Genomic DNA, 17,348 nt, shown 5'->3' with positions numbered 1-17,348 from the left:
ACCTACCACATGCTCAGCTATTGCATTGCTGTGTATCCACTCCAAGGAAGCCTAGTCAACCATGACAGACGTACTTTGCTCACCAAAGACTCCATGAGGACCAGAATCAGAAGAGAAAGACACCCAAACCTGACCTCTGGTTTCCACATACGTGCACACAAATACATACAACACACACATATAAACTTATGTATACAAATACATAATTCTTCTGTAAGTATAGATCTGGTCCCTCTCATTAACTAAAAATAATTTTTACTCTGACCCAGAATGTTTAAAAAAAATCACTTTATTTTCATTTCATGTTTCTGGGCATATGGGAGCACAAGAGATCAAGCTAATGAACAGCATCAATGAGAATAATCCTAGTTTTGAGAGTACTGCAGTTTGCAGGGTACAAGAGAGATGGACCAAGCAATTAAGAGCACCAGTTGCTCTTTCAGAGGACATGGGTTTGACGCACAGCACATACATGGCAAAAGGGGATCCAATGCCCTATTCTGATCTATAGCTACACATGCAGGCAAAACACCAGTGTTCATAAATAAAACTTAAACTTCCCAAGTTAGTCACAAAGCAGAGGGATATTACACTCTCAGTGATTCACTGACTATGAAGCAGTGACAACAGACTCAGTTCTATGAGCAGCAGCTTTACGATGGTTTTATGTTTTAGTGGCTTTCAGATAAGAGAAATCTAGAAATGCTAATTGACATCTTTCTCTGAGCAACGTGACCAATCATAAGAGCAAGCAGAGAAAAGATATCAAAATGTAAATATGTGTATAAAGAAAATGTGCCCTGGACACTGTGTTTTTAAAAGATGTATATATACAGATTGTAGATGCTATATTTCAGTTTTCTGGTTAAGATTTTTAAATTTTATTTTAATAAAAAGATCTACAAATATCTGTGGATTCAATCTTCTTAATTAAGTTTTACAGCTGATTATTACTCCATTTTCTATGTTCCATATTTTCTATAAATTCACCTGTTGACAAGCACCTTGATTGGTTTCATTTCATTGCTATCATAAATAAAACAGCAATAAACATGGATGTGCAAATACCTCTATGATAGGCTATGGACTTCTATGACTATATGCCCAGGAGTGAAATAGTTGGGTCCCATTATAGTTCCATTTATCATTTTCTAGGAACCTCCAAAATGATTTCCATAATGGTCATGTGCATTAATTTGCACTTCTAACAGCAGTGAGTAAGGGTGTCTTTCCCCATAGCCTCTCCAATATTTGTTGACATATTTCTTGATTATAACCATCCTTTTTTAAGAGAGGTGGTATCTCAAAGTAGTTTTAAGAGCATTTCCCTAATAAATAGGGATGGTAGACATTTTAAAAAATAGTTACTCAGCTGTAAAAAAAAAAAAAAAAAGAAAGAAACCATAAAATTAACAGAAAATGAACAGACTTGTATAGTATTAAGCAAGGTAACCCACATTCAGAAAAAAATCATGTTCTCTCTTATATGTAGATCCAAACCTGTAATGTGTATGTGTGTACACACACACACACACACACACACACGAACAGATGTGAGTGTGGGTAGAGCAGAACACTTAGAAAGACCAAAAGGAGGTAAAACCAGGTGATAAAGGACAAAATGGAGTCAAAGGACACAGGAACTGCACAAGAAGTCAATGGAGGAGGGGAGGGGAGAGAAGGGGGGGAGAAAGAGGAGGGAGGAGGAAGAGGAGGAGGAGGGAGGAGGAGGAAGAGGGAGGAGGAAGAAGAAGAGGAGGAAGTAGCAGCAGCAGCAGCAGAGGAGGGAGGAGGAGGAAGAGGAAGAGGGAGGAGGAAGAAGAGGAGGAGGAAGTAGCAGCAGCAGCAGCAGCAGCAGCAGCAGCAGCAGCAGCAGCAGCAGCAGCAGCATCTCACAAGAAGTCAAAGTTTATGGTTTCCTATTTCAGCTGTCATGGATGGGAGCGGTGTTTGTTTTTGTGGTGATGTTGAGCATTGGGCTTTCCCTGAGTCCCTGGGTACTGAAAAAGAACAGATTGCTCTCTAAAACCAGGAATATACCTGGCACAACCAGGATTGCACTGAGTTCAAAGCTAACCGAGACTCTAGATCCTGAGACTCTAACTCTTCCAACTCTAAGGCGCTCTGGTTATCAGTCTTGAGAGCTGTGCTAAGTCTGTAAGTGTTCTTGAGATAACCTGTGCTACCTTTGTGCAACACTGTCTGATTAGCTTCCTACGAACTTCATCTCATCGTGCGACAGCTTTCTTCTGTGTTCCATTTTTCTCTTGCAAATTGTGTATGTGTGACTCTTTTTTTTTTTTTTCTTTTTTTTTTTTCGGAGCTGGGACCGATGTGTGACTCTTAATAAACTTGTTTTGCCTAAGACATAGCTTGTGTAAGACTTGTGTAAGACCTTCTGACCCTAGCTTTTCTACCTTTTGTATCTTCTGATCTCCTACCTATGACCCTTAGTTGTCACTGAAGAATAGACTGTTTGGTCTAGGTCAATGAGTAAGTGCATAAAATTCTAATTAAAATGCAAAACCCTAGCTAAGTCCCATGGTTTTAGAATGTCTACTCTATATTCCACTGAGATGTAGAGTTTGGGACTAGACATCTGCTTGAGTGATTAACTTCCTTAGTCTAGCTGTGCAAGGTCTTTATTTGTGAATTCAGTATAATAATAAAAGTATCGCGCATGTACACACACACACATTCATTCCAACCATGGCTAAAGTAACCAACTTTATGAAAATATCAAATAGAATTCTTCATTAAGTATCCAAATAAAAGGTTATTTCCTTTTTGCTTAAAACCTGGAGGAAACCACTGTAAGACAGATGCAGACAGATCTCTATGAGTTGAGGCCAACATAGTGTGTAGGGAGTCCCAGAAGAGCCAAGGATACAAAATGAAACTTAGTCAACAAAAAATAAATTAATGTTTAAAAAAATAGTGGAACCAGAGTTAATAATAAAAGCAAAGGGTAAAATCAAAATATAACTGAATATACCTTGCTTCAGATTTTTAAGAATTTGTATTCTCAGACTACCATTGCTTAAATTAAAATAAAATTTAACTCAAACTACAAATAATATTTAAATGGTAAGCAAAACTATAGAAAAAGAAGCGAGAAATAAACACATTAAAATCATAAATATAGCTGTTTTTAGTATTAGCAAATACTTTTCCTGTTGTAAAATTTTCTTTAATGTTATACTGCCTTCAAAAAGTAAAAAAAAAAAAAAAAAAAAAAAAAAAAAAAAAAAAAAAACCCAGACATGGGACATGGTAGTGTACCTTTACTCTTAGCACTGGGAGAGCGAGGCAGGCAGAGCTCTGTGAATTTGAGACCAGTCTACATAATAAGTGACAGGACACATAGCCCTACATAGTGAGACCTGTCTCAAAAATAAATCAATAAAATGTCTAAAATAAACTCCTTATAAGTGTGTAGCATACATACTGTTTTCCAAATGCACATAAGGAGTTATGAATAAACACATTATTACTTACAACAATCTCTCTTCACAAAATTTAGAAACAACCTAGCAAGAGAAAAGACATGGATATGGTGTAATCTTATTCTAAAAGAATAGAGAAATGAAAGATGGGGCAGATACACACACATGTGCAAACATGCCCTATTCCATAAGCCTGTGTTGGTCAGAAAAACGTGTTGCAAAGTAAGGTAGCTTTTATAAAATGGTTTTTTAAAATGCAAGACAATAAATAGTGCATACTATTTTAATGATATGTCCCTGAGTCCTTAAAGTTACTAAGAAATGCAGAAAATTACAACCTTACATTCAGTTCTAAAGACACCTCTAGAGAGTGGAAGAACAGTACCTCTCTTCACACCTCTGTGAGCACATCCCCTCAGCACAACTCAGGGAAAGACTTGTTTGCTTCTGTATTTTAGCTCATGGTGTCAGTCCATCACAGCAGAGAAAGCAGAGCAACTCTAGACCAGAGCCTCCTTGATCTAAGTCTAATTATTCACAAGTGCATGTGTTTTCCTGACCTCCCGGGCATACAGCAATCCAACCAAGTTGCCAATCAACATTCAACCATCGCAGCCACTTACCTGAAGCTACTCTTCTACTTTCTGCATAAGCAGGCACACTGGTTCACATTCATCCACAGCAAAATCCACCCCACCCCACCCCCATTCTACTCGCGATGTTCTCTCCCATCTCAAGTACTGTCTCCTTATCCATAGTGTTCCGCTGTAGTAAGTCACATGGTCAGGCCCTAGACTACCCCCAAAGTCTTTCCAACCACTGTGTCCTCCCACCCACACTCTCCTGCAGGATGGCATGCTCATGCCCTGGAGTGTGTTACTCACACTACTGTTCCTCCTGCCTGAAACGCTTTTTCTGTTCTGTATAAGGCCAACTATCTTGTATATAATTACCACTCCCTCCAAAACACCTTCCCTGACCCATCTTACCTAAACCTACCCTATCTTCCTCTACCCTTGACTCTGTTTTCTAGTTTCTTCCTTTCAGCCATGACTAGGAAACCTAGCCCTGTGTATCTGTCTCCTGGCCGTCCTCTCCCTGACAACCAAAGGTCGATAAGGTAGGCTTTGTCTAGCACTGCTCCCCGCTGCATCACATTGCCTACACTAGCGCTGCTCACCGTTACATCACATTGCCTACACTAGTGCTGGATACAGAGGACCTGGTAGAAGGGCTGTATGTTCACCCTACACACTTCAAATTGTTCATTAGCACTGTCTTCTTTTCCTCCAGGGCTCTCATCATCCTCTATGCTGCCCTGTACACCTCTATGCTTCCTTTCTGCTCTCATGCCTTTGTATGTGTCCCACTGTTCTCTCCACATTCCTAAACACCTCTCTGCCCCCTCTTGTGGGCTCCTTTCTACTTTCTTTGTAGTTCTATTTTAAAACTTACTCAAAAATAATACTAAACATTCTTTTGTCTTACCAATTACCACACCTCTAAAGACTAAATCCCTTCAACAGAGTAAACTCATTTTAAAAGTCTTCCATATACACTGACAACCCAGCAAATGCTGGCCCAGACAGACTGCCATGCTACAGTGGAGGTGTGTCGTATGTCACTTCTGCTCCCAGATCTATGCCAATGTCTCCTTGAGCCTAACTTCCGTCAAGGGAAATGTGCACGCATTGATTCAGGAACTTTGTGTTTATATTCCATACAATTATGGAATGTTGCCGGCACTCCTCGAGTCTACCCTACCCTTATGGCTTTGTGGGCTAGCAGTCATTAACAACACCTCAGTATGACTCTACTAATGATGAGCGCTAAGCCTGACCTGGAACAAAGGTCCCACTGTCATTTCAGGTCTATGCCTTACTAGGAAGTCTCTGGTTAAGAAAGGGACATACATGAGGCAGCATGGACCAGCTCAAGAACAAATCCTTGGACCTTCAATCCTGAAGGTCACGTTAGGGAGGTGTGAGCACTCACGCAGAGGGAACCTTACCTGCTGTACTGCCTCTAGTTACCTAACCTAGTGGTTCTCAGCCTCCCTAGTGCTGCAACCCTTTAATACATTCCTCATGTTGTTATGACCCAGACATGAAATCATTTTTGTTGCTACTTTATAACTGCAATTTTGCTACTGTTATGAATCAAAATGTAAATATGTTTTCCAATGGTCTTAGGCAACCCCTGTAAAAGGGTCATTTGACACCAAAGGGGTCATGACCCACAGGTTAAGAACCACTGGTCTAACAACAAAAAAGAGCAACCAAAATAACCAACAAATCATAAAACTACAAAGACAGAATGTATGTAACAGAGGTGTACCATTACCAGCCTTTCAAAAACACCATATGGTTGGCAAATCCTGCAGTCAAATACCTCAGAAGTCACCATCAGGCAAATGGCAGGAGAGTAACTTGACAGATCCAACCAGCGCCATTCCCAGCATCCACAAGCAGGCTACTGCTTCCCCGTCAGGATGCAGAGGCGCCAGGCAGGAGGGCCATGCGCAGCTGCAGCTCTGCAGGCAGTGCACAGACAACACCCACAGGACTTGGGAGCTCAGTCACTAAACTCAGCATGTGCTTTAACCAATGTCAAAGCCAGCCAACTTACCCCAAACACCTCAATATTAAAGTTATATACTAAGTATTAAAACGCAACAGAGCTATAGAAGTACTTTACCAGAGGAGCCCAGTAGGTGTAGAGGTAGCCAATTTTCAATGCTGGTACAAACTGTGAGCAGGACACTACCAGAAAATAGAGATTCAAGAAAAACTTGAATTGTTCATACAAAACCTAAAAGGGAATAAAGAAATTAGTACAAACCCTTCAAAAAATGTATTAACACTTTAATCAATTAAACTCAGCACAACATGCAAACACATTTCCATCAGTAAAAATATGATTAATTAATCATATTAAGTAAATTAATTCTGACATATACATACGCGCGTGTGTGTGTGTGTGTGTGTAGATACAAACATACATACACCTAGGATGTAATAGTGAGCTTTTTTAGTACAAACACTGAGCTTTACAAATATGTATTAAACGAGTTAATGGATTCAAGTATGACTACATGATACTTGACTGATCTCAAAATAGAACCCACTACCAAGAAACCATGTAAACCGACAGTTTTCAGGGGGAAAAGGACACATGCACTCTTTAGTGTCTTTCAGTGCTTGATTTTTCACAATATTTCCAAATAGGAAATAAATTTCATCATTTAATAATTTTAAGATTGTTAAAACTAGAAAGGTTTGTTTGCTTGTTTACTCACATAGAGTGAGTCTTCTCCAGAAGGTAACAGCTAAAGATAACAGCTCAGTGACAGAACACTGGCCCAGGCCAGCATACTGAGGCCCTAGGTTTAATCACACCATTGCAAAAAAGAAAAAAAATTAAAAATAATCTATTGGAGTTAAGAACAAGCAATAACATTATGTGCCTTTAATCCGAGTTCTGGGGAGGCAGAGGCAGGAGGATCTCAAGGCCAGTCGGGCCTACATAGTAAGTTCTAGGACAGACAGGACTACATAAAGAGACTATCAAAAACAAAAAACAAACAAGAAACAACAACACCACCAAACCAACATAAAAAAAGAAAACAGAAAAGAAGAAGTAATTCAAAGCAGTCTGCTTTCAGTTAGGCTTACAGAGTTGTAAGCTGTAAATCAAAAGCTCCTCGGAGCCACTCCTTGTGCGAGGTGACAGACAGCAATTTCAACAAGAGATCGATGGGTTAAATGGTTTCTGTTGGCTTAAAGACTAGAACCAGTTTGCAGAGACTGAAGTACCTGCATCATCACACAATTCTGTGTGTAACAAAACAGCTACACTCAATATGTTTATATCCATAATCATGCTCAATTGCTGTCTAAAAATGTTTTGAATTATTTCATAAATTAATCTCAGCAGGAAAGAAAGCTCTTTTTCTTCAGCAATTTCTATAAAATCTCAGCACAAATTATATCTATTAGCAATTCAGAAATTGCCATTTGTGCTAAAAATGGCATAGAATTCCTACTGTGTAATTACTAAATGTTTCTGAAATACTCCGTTTTAGATGAAAAGACTAATTTCAGAGACGTGATGAGGAAGGAAGCCGTGCACACAGTAACCAGGCACTGTGCAGAGCCATCAACAGGTGTCCTCAGAACGCAGCCAACGGCTGGGAACTCACACTCAGCAAAGCTGAGTTCTGCTCCTGGCCTTAACTATGACCGATACTTTACACTCACTGACCTTGGTAGCCGTTAGGACCATGCATCATTCTCAGACACTGGTATTCAATAATTTACACTTAAGGAGAGGCAGTGACTTTGTTCAAAAAGAGATGGGAATATCTCACTGAAAGACAGTTTACATTTTGTTGTACTAATAAAAGACTGCTCTGTTGATTATGGAGATCAAGCCTATTAGTGAGTGGTTAGGGACCTAGAGTTGGGAGGACCATTATGATCCAAAAGAAATTCACTGTAATTAGTTTATTAAACATAAAAGGTAAAGAAACTTTTATTCTACATAATAAAGAGCTCTTCTTACAAAATAGAGTAAGAACTAACAGCTAAACTATGCCAACATTTTTGTTATGGAAATGTAAGATACATGATTGAATTCTTTTGTACAGATCAGCCATGTTAATTTCTAAGAATCATTGATTAGAAAGAAAACAAATTCCTGTAAAATAAAAAGACTGATAATCCACATCGGCTACCTTTATACTCATAAAGTATGAACTTATTAAAATAGGAAATGACATATAGAAAGCAAAAATTAATCCATCATTCCAAACTCCTGATAAACAATTTTATAATTTAATTAAAAGTATTAGAAACAAGATAAAAATAAGATTTTTTTTTTTTTCCGAGCTGGGGACCGAACCCAGGGCCTTGCGCTTCCTAGGTAAGCGCTCTACCACTGAGCTAAATCCCAGCCCCAAAAATAAGATATTTAACCTTCAGTATTTAACAATATACTCAATTACAGGTAACTAATGAGTTAGCAATGTAATAAGGCATGAGGTTAACAGTTTAATATAAAAAGGTGTCTATAAATCCAGAGACGTGTAGTTACTACGAACAAATTGTATACTTCCTTTGTGAAATTCCTTGGCAAACTTCAACATTTATTCTAATTTTCCCTCCAAACAAAGTTCAAGTGTCCTCAGGATTAAAACTGGTTTACCTGTTCTTTACTATTTCTATACTTTTATATTCGTAAATGTTTCATAAACGTAAATGTTTATCAAGAACTGAAAGCAATAATAACATTATGCATTTTCTTAAGTATTGACCGAACCAAGAAATGGAAAGGTGTGAAACTGTCAAACAGTGATATCAACAAGCAGTTTCTACAGTGTCTTCAGAAGCAAAAGTCTGGGACATCAACTGATATTGAAGATGCAAACATCTTACCCCAGGTATAAAGGTAAATACATTGTATTTCTGATTTTTGATAGAGTTCCTAGGATGTTTTTCTTCACACTTCTCTGGACATCCAAGCCATACTGTTCGAGCTTTTAGTTCTTTCTTCCTTTGACAAACATTTATCAGCCAATCACAGCAACTGCATAAAACAAAAGATACATATACTCTATGCTTTTTGAAAGGTCTAAACTAAGTTTACATATTTAGAATATGATTGTTAATATTGTCTATATTCCCTGAACATTAATCTGTCTAATGCTGACCTATCATTACCCTATGCCTTTGAACATTCTATTACAAAGTCACCATCCTTTTTCAATCCTAATTTTTTTTATTCACTTTACATGTCAATCACAGCACCCCTCAGTCCTCTCCTCCCAGTCCCACCCATACAAATCCCTCCTCCCATAGCCCCCTCCTCTTTTCCTCACAGAAGGGGGAGCCCCCCTTGGGTACCATCCCATCCTGGGACATCTAGTCCCAGCAAGACTAGGCACATCCTCTGCCACTGAGGCCCAACCTTGCAGTCCACTTGTTAGGGGACCCACATAAAGACCAAGCTGCACATCTGCTACACACATTAGAGGACCTAGGCCCAGCACCTGCATGTTCCCTGGCTGGTGGCCCAGGTTAGCTGACTCTGTAGGTCTTCTAATAGTGTCCTTGGAAAGTCACCATTCTTGAACATTGACTCTGATACAATAAGACCCCACGCTGACACTATCCAATACACAATCTAGTAGCCATAGACAGGTACGTTAATTTTAAATAATTAAAATTGACAACTCAGATCTTCAGCTAGCTTCCATGGGACATAAAAGATCTAAAAGCTCCCATTATTATAGTGAGTCCTATAGAATACCACCAACAGGACAAACTAACTATGGGTCAGGAACCTCAAAGTGAATACAGCTACTTATAAAAAACGCTTCTTTCCCACTTTCATAATTCAACAGTAATTCCTCAGGAATGCATTGTATTACAAAATTTTGATGTGCTACAAATAATTAATCTGATATATAAATAAACAAAGACAGATTTAGTTAAAACAGTAAATATACAAAGCTGAGCATTTAAAAAAGACATTGCAAATTTAGGAAATGTATTATTGCTAGTTTTGTCATGGTGCACAGACAAAATTAAGTAAGTGTTAGAGTGTCAAGTGTCAAGTCCCACACTACTGCATAGAACTGAACACATACGCTCCTAGCAGGCTAGAGGTGTGCAAAGACTGAAACCTCCTCAAATCCCACCTATTCATATCAACCATAAATTCCACCAGAAGAGTTAGGTGAGTCCAATGCTCAGAGGAAAAAGCATAAACCTCAAAAATATTAAAAAAAAAAAAATACTCTAATAGGACTGGGGAGATGGCCCAGCAGTTAAGAGCAATGGATGGTTTTCCAGAGGACCCAGATTTAATTTCTAGCACCCACATGGCAGCTCACAACTGTCTGTAATTTCAGTTCCAGAGGATCTGACACCTCACATAGACATACACACAGGCAAAACACCAATGCACATAAACTAAAAATAAATAAAATTTTAAAAAACTACTCTAGGAGCTGGGTGTGGTGAGTGACACTTGTAACCCTAGCACTTTGGAGGCTGAGACAGGAAGACTGTGCAGCACAGTGAGCTTCCAGCCAATGTGTGCCACAATGTGAGACCCTGAGTCTCACCACAAAACCTGTGTGCGTGAACCCTGCTGACTTGCAGAGGTTAGAAGAAAAGCAGAAATCCAAAAACTATGGGGAGGTTTTTAGGACAAAGTTATGTAACCAAAAGATCAGAAAACACTAAAAATAAAAGGAACAATGAAAGAGAAGTCTCTAGAAGAAAAACTGGGTATTTCTTTATTAACAATTCTAGTATCCTAACAACACTTTTAGACATACACAGTGCTTTATGCTGCCAACCCTAGTAAGTAAATCCAATAATACAAATGACACTTTCCCTTGAAATGTTTTAGAATCTGCTTTTCACAAATTTGTCTACAATCAAAGCACTGTTCTAGCATTAAATAAACTATATTTACATGTCAAGAATCTATCTTCTAAATTCTTATTTATAATTAGTCACCAAAATATAGACCATCTATCACATTATCTCCTACAAGTTAGACTATTGTACCTAATAGCAAGTATCTTTGATTACCATGACCAAAACAACATAATATTCATTTCATCTTACAAGATGAGAAATTCCCCATGCTACAGCACCCAAAGGTTTTATTCAATGTGCAGAGGCCTTTGAGAACCAGGAATAATTCTAACAATCTAATTGTATTGAAATAATCATTAAAAACTTCTTCCTGAAATTAAATTTTATACACTTGCTGTGAGAACCACCATAAGTAGCTGCAATAATTCAAAATATAAGAATGTCTGATTTTTGCAAACAAAGTAACAAACATTTAAAACTGAAAATATATAAGCAATAAAGAATTTGGTCCAAGATGATGCTAAATACATGACTGTTATAGGATTCCCCCAGCAAACAAGAATGTACACATCCCATAAGGCAATGAAACGTGCATTAATGTCATATCCACTGATTATCAACCTAGCACAGATGGTTCTAGTGGCTGCTTCTGTAGGATCACAATCTATTCACATAAAGTACTTTATAAGTACATCTACAGATTTTATTGAGCTGTTTCAATATTCTTAAACCTGGGTCCTTTTGCTGTTGACATATACATTTTCAAATATATTCTTTGTATTTTCCAAGGAGAAAGCTCCATATACATATAAAATGTAAAACGGCTATATATTCCACTTAAAAACAAAAGTTGTCAAAGAGGAAAAATGAGAAAATTTGTTTACTAATGTATGTAGCCTTAGTGGAATCAGAGAAAACCAGTGCTCAGGCCTAGGCCAAACACTATCCTGCAACCAGGAATTCATTCCAGTGGTTTCAGAGATCAGTGTAGGATCGGGGCTTTGGCTCCAGTGTGCTCAGGGTCCCCTGGGAGTCTGAAGCATTGGATCCAGGGAGTCTCTGAGGTCATTATGGGTATGAGATTCTCATCTCTGAGGTGCTAGTGGCCACTGAAGGAACTACTATCTGTACTACTATGGCCCCAGAGGTTACTTTATGACTCCGCCTCTAACCATCATGCTCAGAGAGAAGACAGATGTCATTTGGACCAGAAGTTCTATAGCTTGTATCGAGCACATATGTATCTTTGCACATAGAATGCAAAGGGTGACCCAGGTTTTCATCCTATCTGGTCACCATGGTATTAGGTGTCCACATGGTCCTATTGGCACACAGCCAAGAGAAGACCACTTCATCAACCCATCCTATAATCAACACCAAGTGTCATCAGTCCCCTTAGATGAACTTCATGCATATATTCCTCTAGGAAGACTCATAGGAAAGAGAATATCCCAAAGGCTTGGAAGAAGATATCAAAATAAACTCACTCCAACAGTCACAAATCAAGACAAAGTTAAACAAAAAATATGGCATATCCACCACCCAGACCTATCACCAACCAACCAACTCCCATAGAAGGGAGTCCAAAACTAGAGAGCTGCTGAAATGTCTAAGAAAGAATTTAGTCTTATTGTTCAGACCAACTAATGATCAAATCAAACATACATGAATTAATAAGAAAATCTCCAAAGTAAACACAACAATAAATATGCTCAAAATATGGAGGAAAATATTAACAAGACTGAAACACTGAAAAACAATCAAACAGAAATAACTGACATAAAAGAAATGGTCAGCCAAATAAAGTCCACAGCAGACATCAGCAGTAACACATTTCAGAGAGTAAGGACAAAGTCACAAAAGCAATACTAAGACAACATAAAAGGAAAAGTAAGGAGCGGGAACACTACTTCCACGAAGTCTGATGCATTCAACAAGCCACACCTGAGAATTCATGGAGCTAAAGAAAGAGCAGAAGTAAAGCTGAATGGAATAGACAGGGTATTTAATATAGTACAGCAGAAAACTTCCCAAATCTCCAGAAAGAAGGCCTCTTAACAAAAAGGGTAACAGAACACCAAATAAACGTAACAGTGAAGAGACTCTGTGACATAGTCAGGATGTCAGAAATACAAAGCAAAAAGACAATCCTAGAAGCAGTCTGAGTAACACAATTTTCATACAGAGGCAGAATATCACCATTACCAGACACTTTAGAGCTACCAGAAAAGCCAGAAGAGCTCAGAGTGAAATATCCCATGCTCTGAAAGTAAACTACTGTGACCTAACACTGACCTCTTGCACAGCTGCATTTCAACACTGATAGAGTGATAAAGGGGTTTGAAGAAAGGTGGTCCATGGCATAACCAAGGCGCACACAGGAGTTCTTAGTGAAATACTCTAAAGTGGGCAAGAGGAAGAATCATAGAACTCCAGATAAATAAACCATGTCCAAAACAGCAACTCAATAAGCCCTCAAAGCTAATTCAGGAAAAGGAAAAGAGATCCCAATATCCAACAACAGAGAACATCACCAAAAACATACAGACAATACCAAACCCCTGTTCTATAAGAAACTTAGATGCAAATGGCCTCGGCTCATCACTTAAGAATCAGTCAAATGGACGGGTGACTCCAGGGCACGGCATCTGAGGCAAACAGTTGCACCCTACCAGGATCTAGTCAAAGGCAATCAGACCAGTTTAGCTTAATACCATGGAAATGCCTTGAAATCTAAGAACTTTTAATAACTTGATTAAACAGAAGAATGTCATTCCAAATCAAATCATTACTGCTAAATAATGCACATAATTACATTGTTATTAAATTACATTTTTAAAGTTTGTATTAACCCTTTTGATAAAGGAAAAAACGTCATTTAAATTGATATACCAAATAAAATTCTGCTATGCATCAGAACAAAATTATTAATTTCCCCCAGGTTCTAATCATTAAAATGTCTCATAAGATAATAAATTGCTGTTCCCTTTCAGAACAGCATCCTCTGATGTGGATCAATGTTGTCAGCACACTCCACAATGAAGGCAACTTCTTTAGCTTTCACACCAACGTAATAGACACCACGTCACAGGAAAGCTAGCGGCTAGATGACACATGTAATCTCTGTGCACCAACCTTGTACAGAGGAACTTCCATCCTCCACAGACAAACCACTCCAGTCCTCTCTTTCTCCGTGTTATCCTAGCTCGAGGTAATGTGTGGTAATCACTTTCGTCATTCTCAAAGCCTTCTTCAGACATCATCAGTGGCATTTCATCCAAATGGGCAGACTCATCCTCCAGCTGGTACCTAGTTAAAGGTAAGAACAGAGAGCTAAGCAGTCTTCTGTGACAGTGTATTTCATCTACGAAAACATCAGGCCAAATTTTGCTAATCACCTGTAGTGGTTTGAATTGAGAATGGCCTCCAAAACCTCATGTTGGAATGCTTGGTCCCTTGTTGGTTGAACTGTTTTGGGAAGGATTAGGAGGTGTGGCCTTGGAGGTGGTGTGTCACTGGGAGTGGGCTTTGAGGTTTCAAGAGCCCATACCAGGCCCAATCTCTCTCTATAAACCTCCAACTTACAGATTAGATACAATCTCCAGCCTCTACTACAGTCCCGTGCCTGCCTGCATGCCTGCCTACTAGCAAGCTCCCGGCCACAATGATAGTAGATCACACTCTGAAACTGTAATCAAGCCTCCGATTAAATGCTTTCTTTTATAAGTTGCCTTGGTCATGCTGTCTCACAGCAACAGAAATGTAACTAAGACATCTTTTGTTTCTCTTAAACTAAGCTGCGTTCATCTGAGGCAAACCATTGTTTAAAAACAGAAACCTACTACATAATGATATTACTTCCCTTTGGGTGGGAGATTAACGCTCCATAGTAAACAGATGAGGAAAAGGTTGTGCAAGGAAGCCTGTGCTAGCTGAAACAGCTAACAATCCTCATGCTATAATCTCAGAGTGACCTCTGAGAGATGCAGTTGAGTGACTAAATGACCAAGGCTATCTAAAACCCACTCACTGCATTCTTAGTCAAAAAGCTACATCTCTAAGATATATCACACAACTGTACAGTCACCAAAGTTCTAGAAGGTGACTTTTGAAAGCATAGTTGTCTATATAAAGAATGTTCTAAGCACTGTCCTGGTTTTGTAGTCAGATACAACAATCATGGTAGTCCCATTTATTTAGCATCTCTGCCATCTATGCTCTGTTATCTATGCTTAACTTATACTCAATGGAAAAAACTCAATTGGCATACCTTTTCAAGCTCAATAGTCTGTGTGTTTGTATGTGTGCATGTGTTTGTGTGTACACATGTATACATGGGGTGCATGTATGTGTGTGTACCTGAGTGCATGCAGGTGTACATGCATGTACACCTATGTGTGTATGTGTTACTGGAGGCTGACCTAAGGCCTCACACACTAGAAAGTGCTCTACCACTGAACTATCACCCAAACAGTACTCTTACAGCAATGAAAGAGCAGCCTACCATCAACACTGTCCTCAATCACAATCACAATCTGACACTAAAAAGATTCACCTTTTGATAATGGTTTTTCAGAAACTATAATGATTTATCAACTGCTATTTCATTGAATTTTACAATGGGCTTCTATGGAAGGCATCATCTCAGACTGAAAAATAATGAACCAGACCTCTGAGTTTCTGCAGCCAAATGGAAATCGTTCAAGCGTCCTGAACACCAACTCCTTCATCCCAGATTCATACAAAAGGCAAACAGAACCAGTTAGAATCCACAACAGAGAGAGAGCACTTAAATTTACTCTCCACATAAAGAGAAGTATTCCAAACTAACATGGCTGGTGGAGGTACAGGAACACTTACAAGCTTCTCCATAAGAAAATGGAAGCCCCAGGAGAGAGGAACAGTAATTTTAAGAAAGGAAAAGAATTGTATTGACCCCAAATACAGCTCTCACTCCAAAGATAAGAAGAGATGCTTTGTTCTGAATCCAGTAGGTGATCAACATGGATTTTGGCTGCCTGTAAAGATACATTCCACCATACAGGCCAATACACTAAGATCTTATTCTTATGAAACAAAGAAAGTCATTATCTACGTCACTTACCAAACATTTGTGGATACCACAGGTTGGCAATTTATAGCAAAGCAGGAAAAAGAATCTGCTGTAGGATCAGATGTTATTCGATGCTTACGTAGTGTTTACAACAGTAGAAACTAGTGGTCTGCAAAGTATACATTGTACAGGTTTACCCTGACACAAAGCAAGTGAGGTGATGGTGAATACAATTCAATACGGAGGCAGGCAAGTTCTCTCTGAACAGGACTTTAATGATACAGGAAATGGCCCCAAGAATGACAAATAAGACAACATGACATTTTAAAAGCTTCTGTTCACAAAGGGGAAACTGTCAACAGAGTTAGCACATAGCCTAAAAGAATTAATTTTTGCCAGCAAAACTTGAGCCACATGTACTACAGAGACAGGATTATCCAGAAAATAAATATTTGTGTGTGTGTGTGTGTGTGTGTGTGTGTGTGTGTGTGTATGCAAAAGAACTGCAAAATCAAAATCACACCACACACACACACACACACACACACACACACACACACACACACACACACGGGGGATGGGAGGATCTGCACGACAGATAGTCCTCAAAAACAGAAGCATAAATGGCCTATGAATGTGTTTAGAAGTGTTCAACTTTGTAAGCCATTCAAAATTACTTCAAGATGCCCAGTCAGAATGGCACCAAGAAAAGATATAACAAATGTTGAAGGATATAGGAAAATGGAAGTTGTATTCATGGCTGAGAGGGGTAGAATGCACTATGGGCATATACCACAATGGGATTAGTACAGCTGCGAAAGACCAGGAGCTTTGCTGGAAAATGCAGCAAATGGAGATGTAGTCCATCACCTGACCTAACTCATAAACATCCTATGTTCTCTCTCCCACAGAAAATCTTATTTATGAAGGCTTCAATACTAGAAAGTAGACCACGAGAGGAGAAGGGTGTTCAAGGAGGAGGCGGCAACAGGAGACATCAAAGGGGAAGATTATGTTAGAGGCTGTTGGGTCAGCCTCAGTGGGAAATAAATGGCTATGGAGGAACTGAAGCAGGTAGACACCATGGCTCTGGGCCTCCTGTGCTGACACCTCCATAACTGGCCGCAGCACTGCCACCCTCCATAACCACTAAGTTCTAGCCAGTCATTTGGTTCTGTAGCATCTTTACACAGATGTGACTTTTTTTCTGGAAGCTTTAGTTTATACCAAACAGAACATCATGTCCAACGACCCACAATATCTAGATGAAAGAAAACCAGGAGAAAGTTTTATCAGCAGCTCTGCCTTTAAGAATGCTAAGCAAGTTTCAAGATAAAAACAGTATCCGGAGAAAATTAAGAATTTTAAGAGCCAAAACAGCAACAAAAGTTCTTTAACATATGTAGGGCTATGCAGAGTAAAATGACAGCTCTGGGTTGGTAAGCTCCAGTCAGTAAC

General features: G+C 39.0%; 1 protein-coding gene across 2 annotated transcripts in view; it reads right to left on the bottom strand.

Annotated features, from left to right (window-relative positions):
• Positions 1-17,348, bottom strand: part of Atp9b (ATPase phospholipid transporting 9B (putative)) — a 188,400-nt gene that overhangs the window by 160,005 nt on the left and 11,047 nt on the right. For both annotated transcript variants that reach the window (XM_032885744.1, XM_032885745.1), the window contains exons 2-4: positions 13,973-14,146; positions 8,882-9,032; positions 6,144-6,257 (exon numbers count right to left, since the gene is read on the bottom strand). In XM_032885744.1, the coding sequence (XP_032741635.1) occupies positions 6,144-6,257; positions 8,882-9,032; positions 13,973-14,146 (439 nt within the window). The remainder of the gene's footprint in view (positions 1-6,143; positions 6,258-8,881; positions 9,033-13,972; positions 14,147-17,348) is intronic.

Source organism: Rattus rattus, chromosome 15, assembly GCF_011064425.1.
Source record: "Rattus rattus isolate New Zealand chromosome 15, Rrattus_CSIRO_v1, whole genome shotgun sequence".
Lineage (NCBI taxonomy): Eukaryota > Metazoa > Chordata > Mammalia > Rodentia > Muridae > Rattus > Rattus rattus.
Note: the sequence above shows the minus strand (reverse complement) of the source record. Positions and strands in the feature narration are given on the sequence as shown.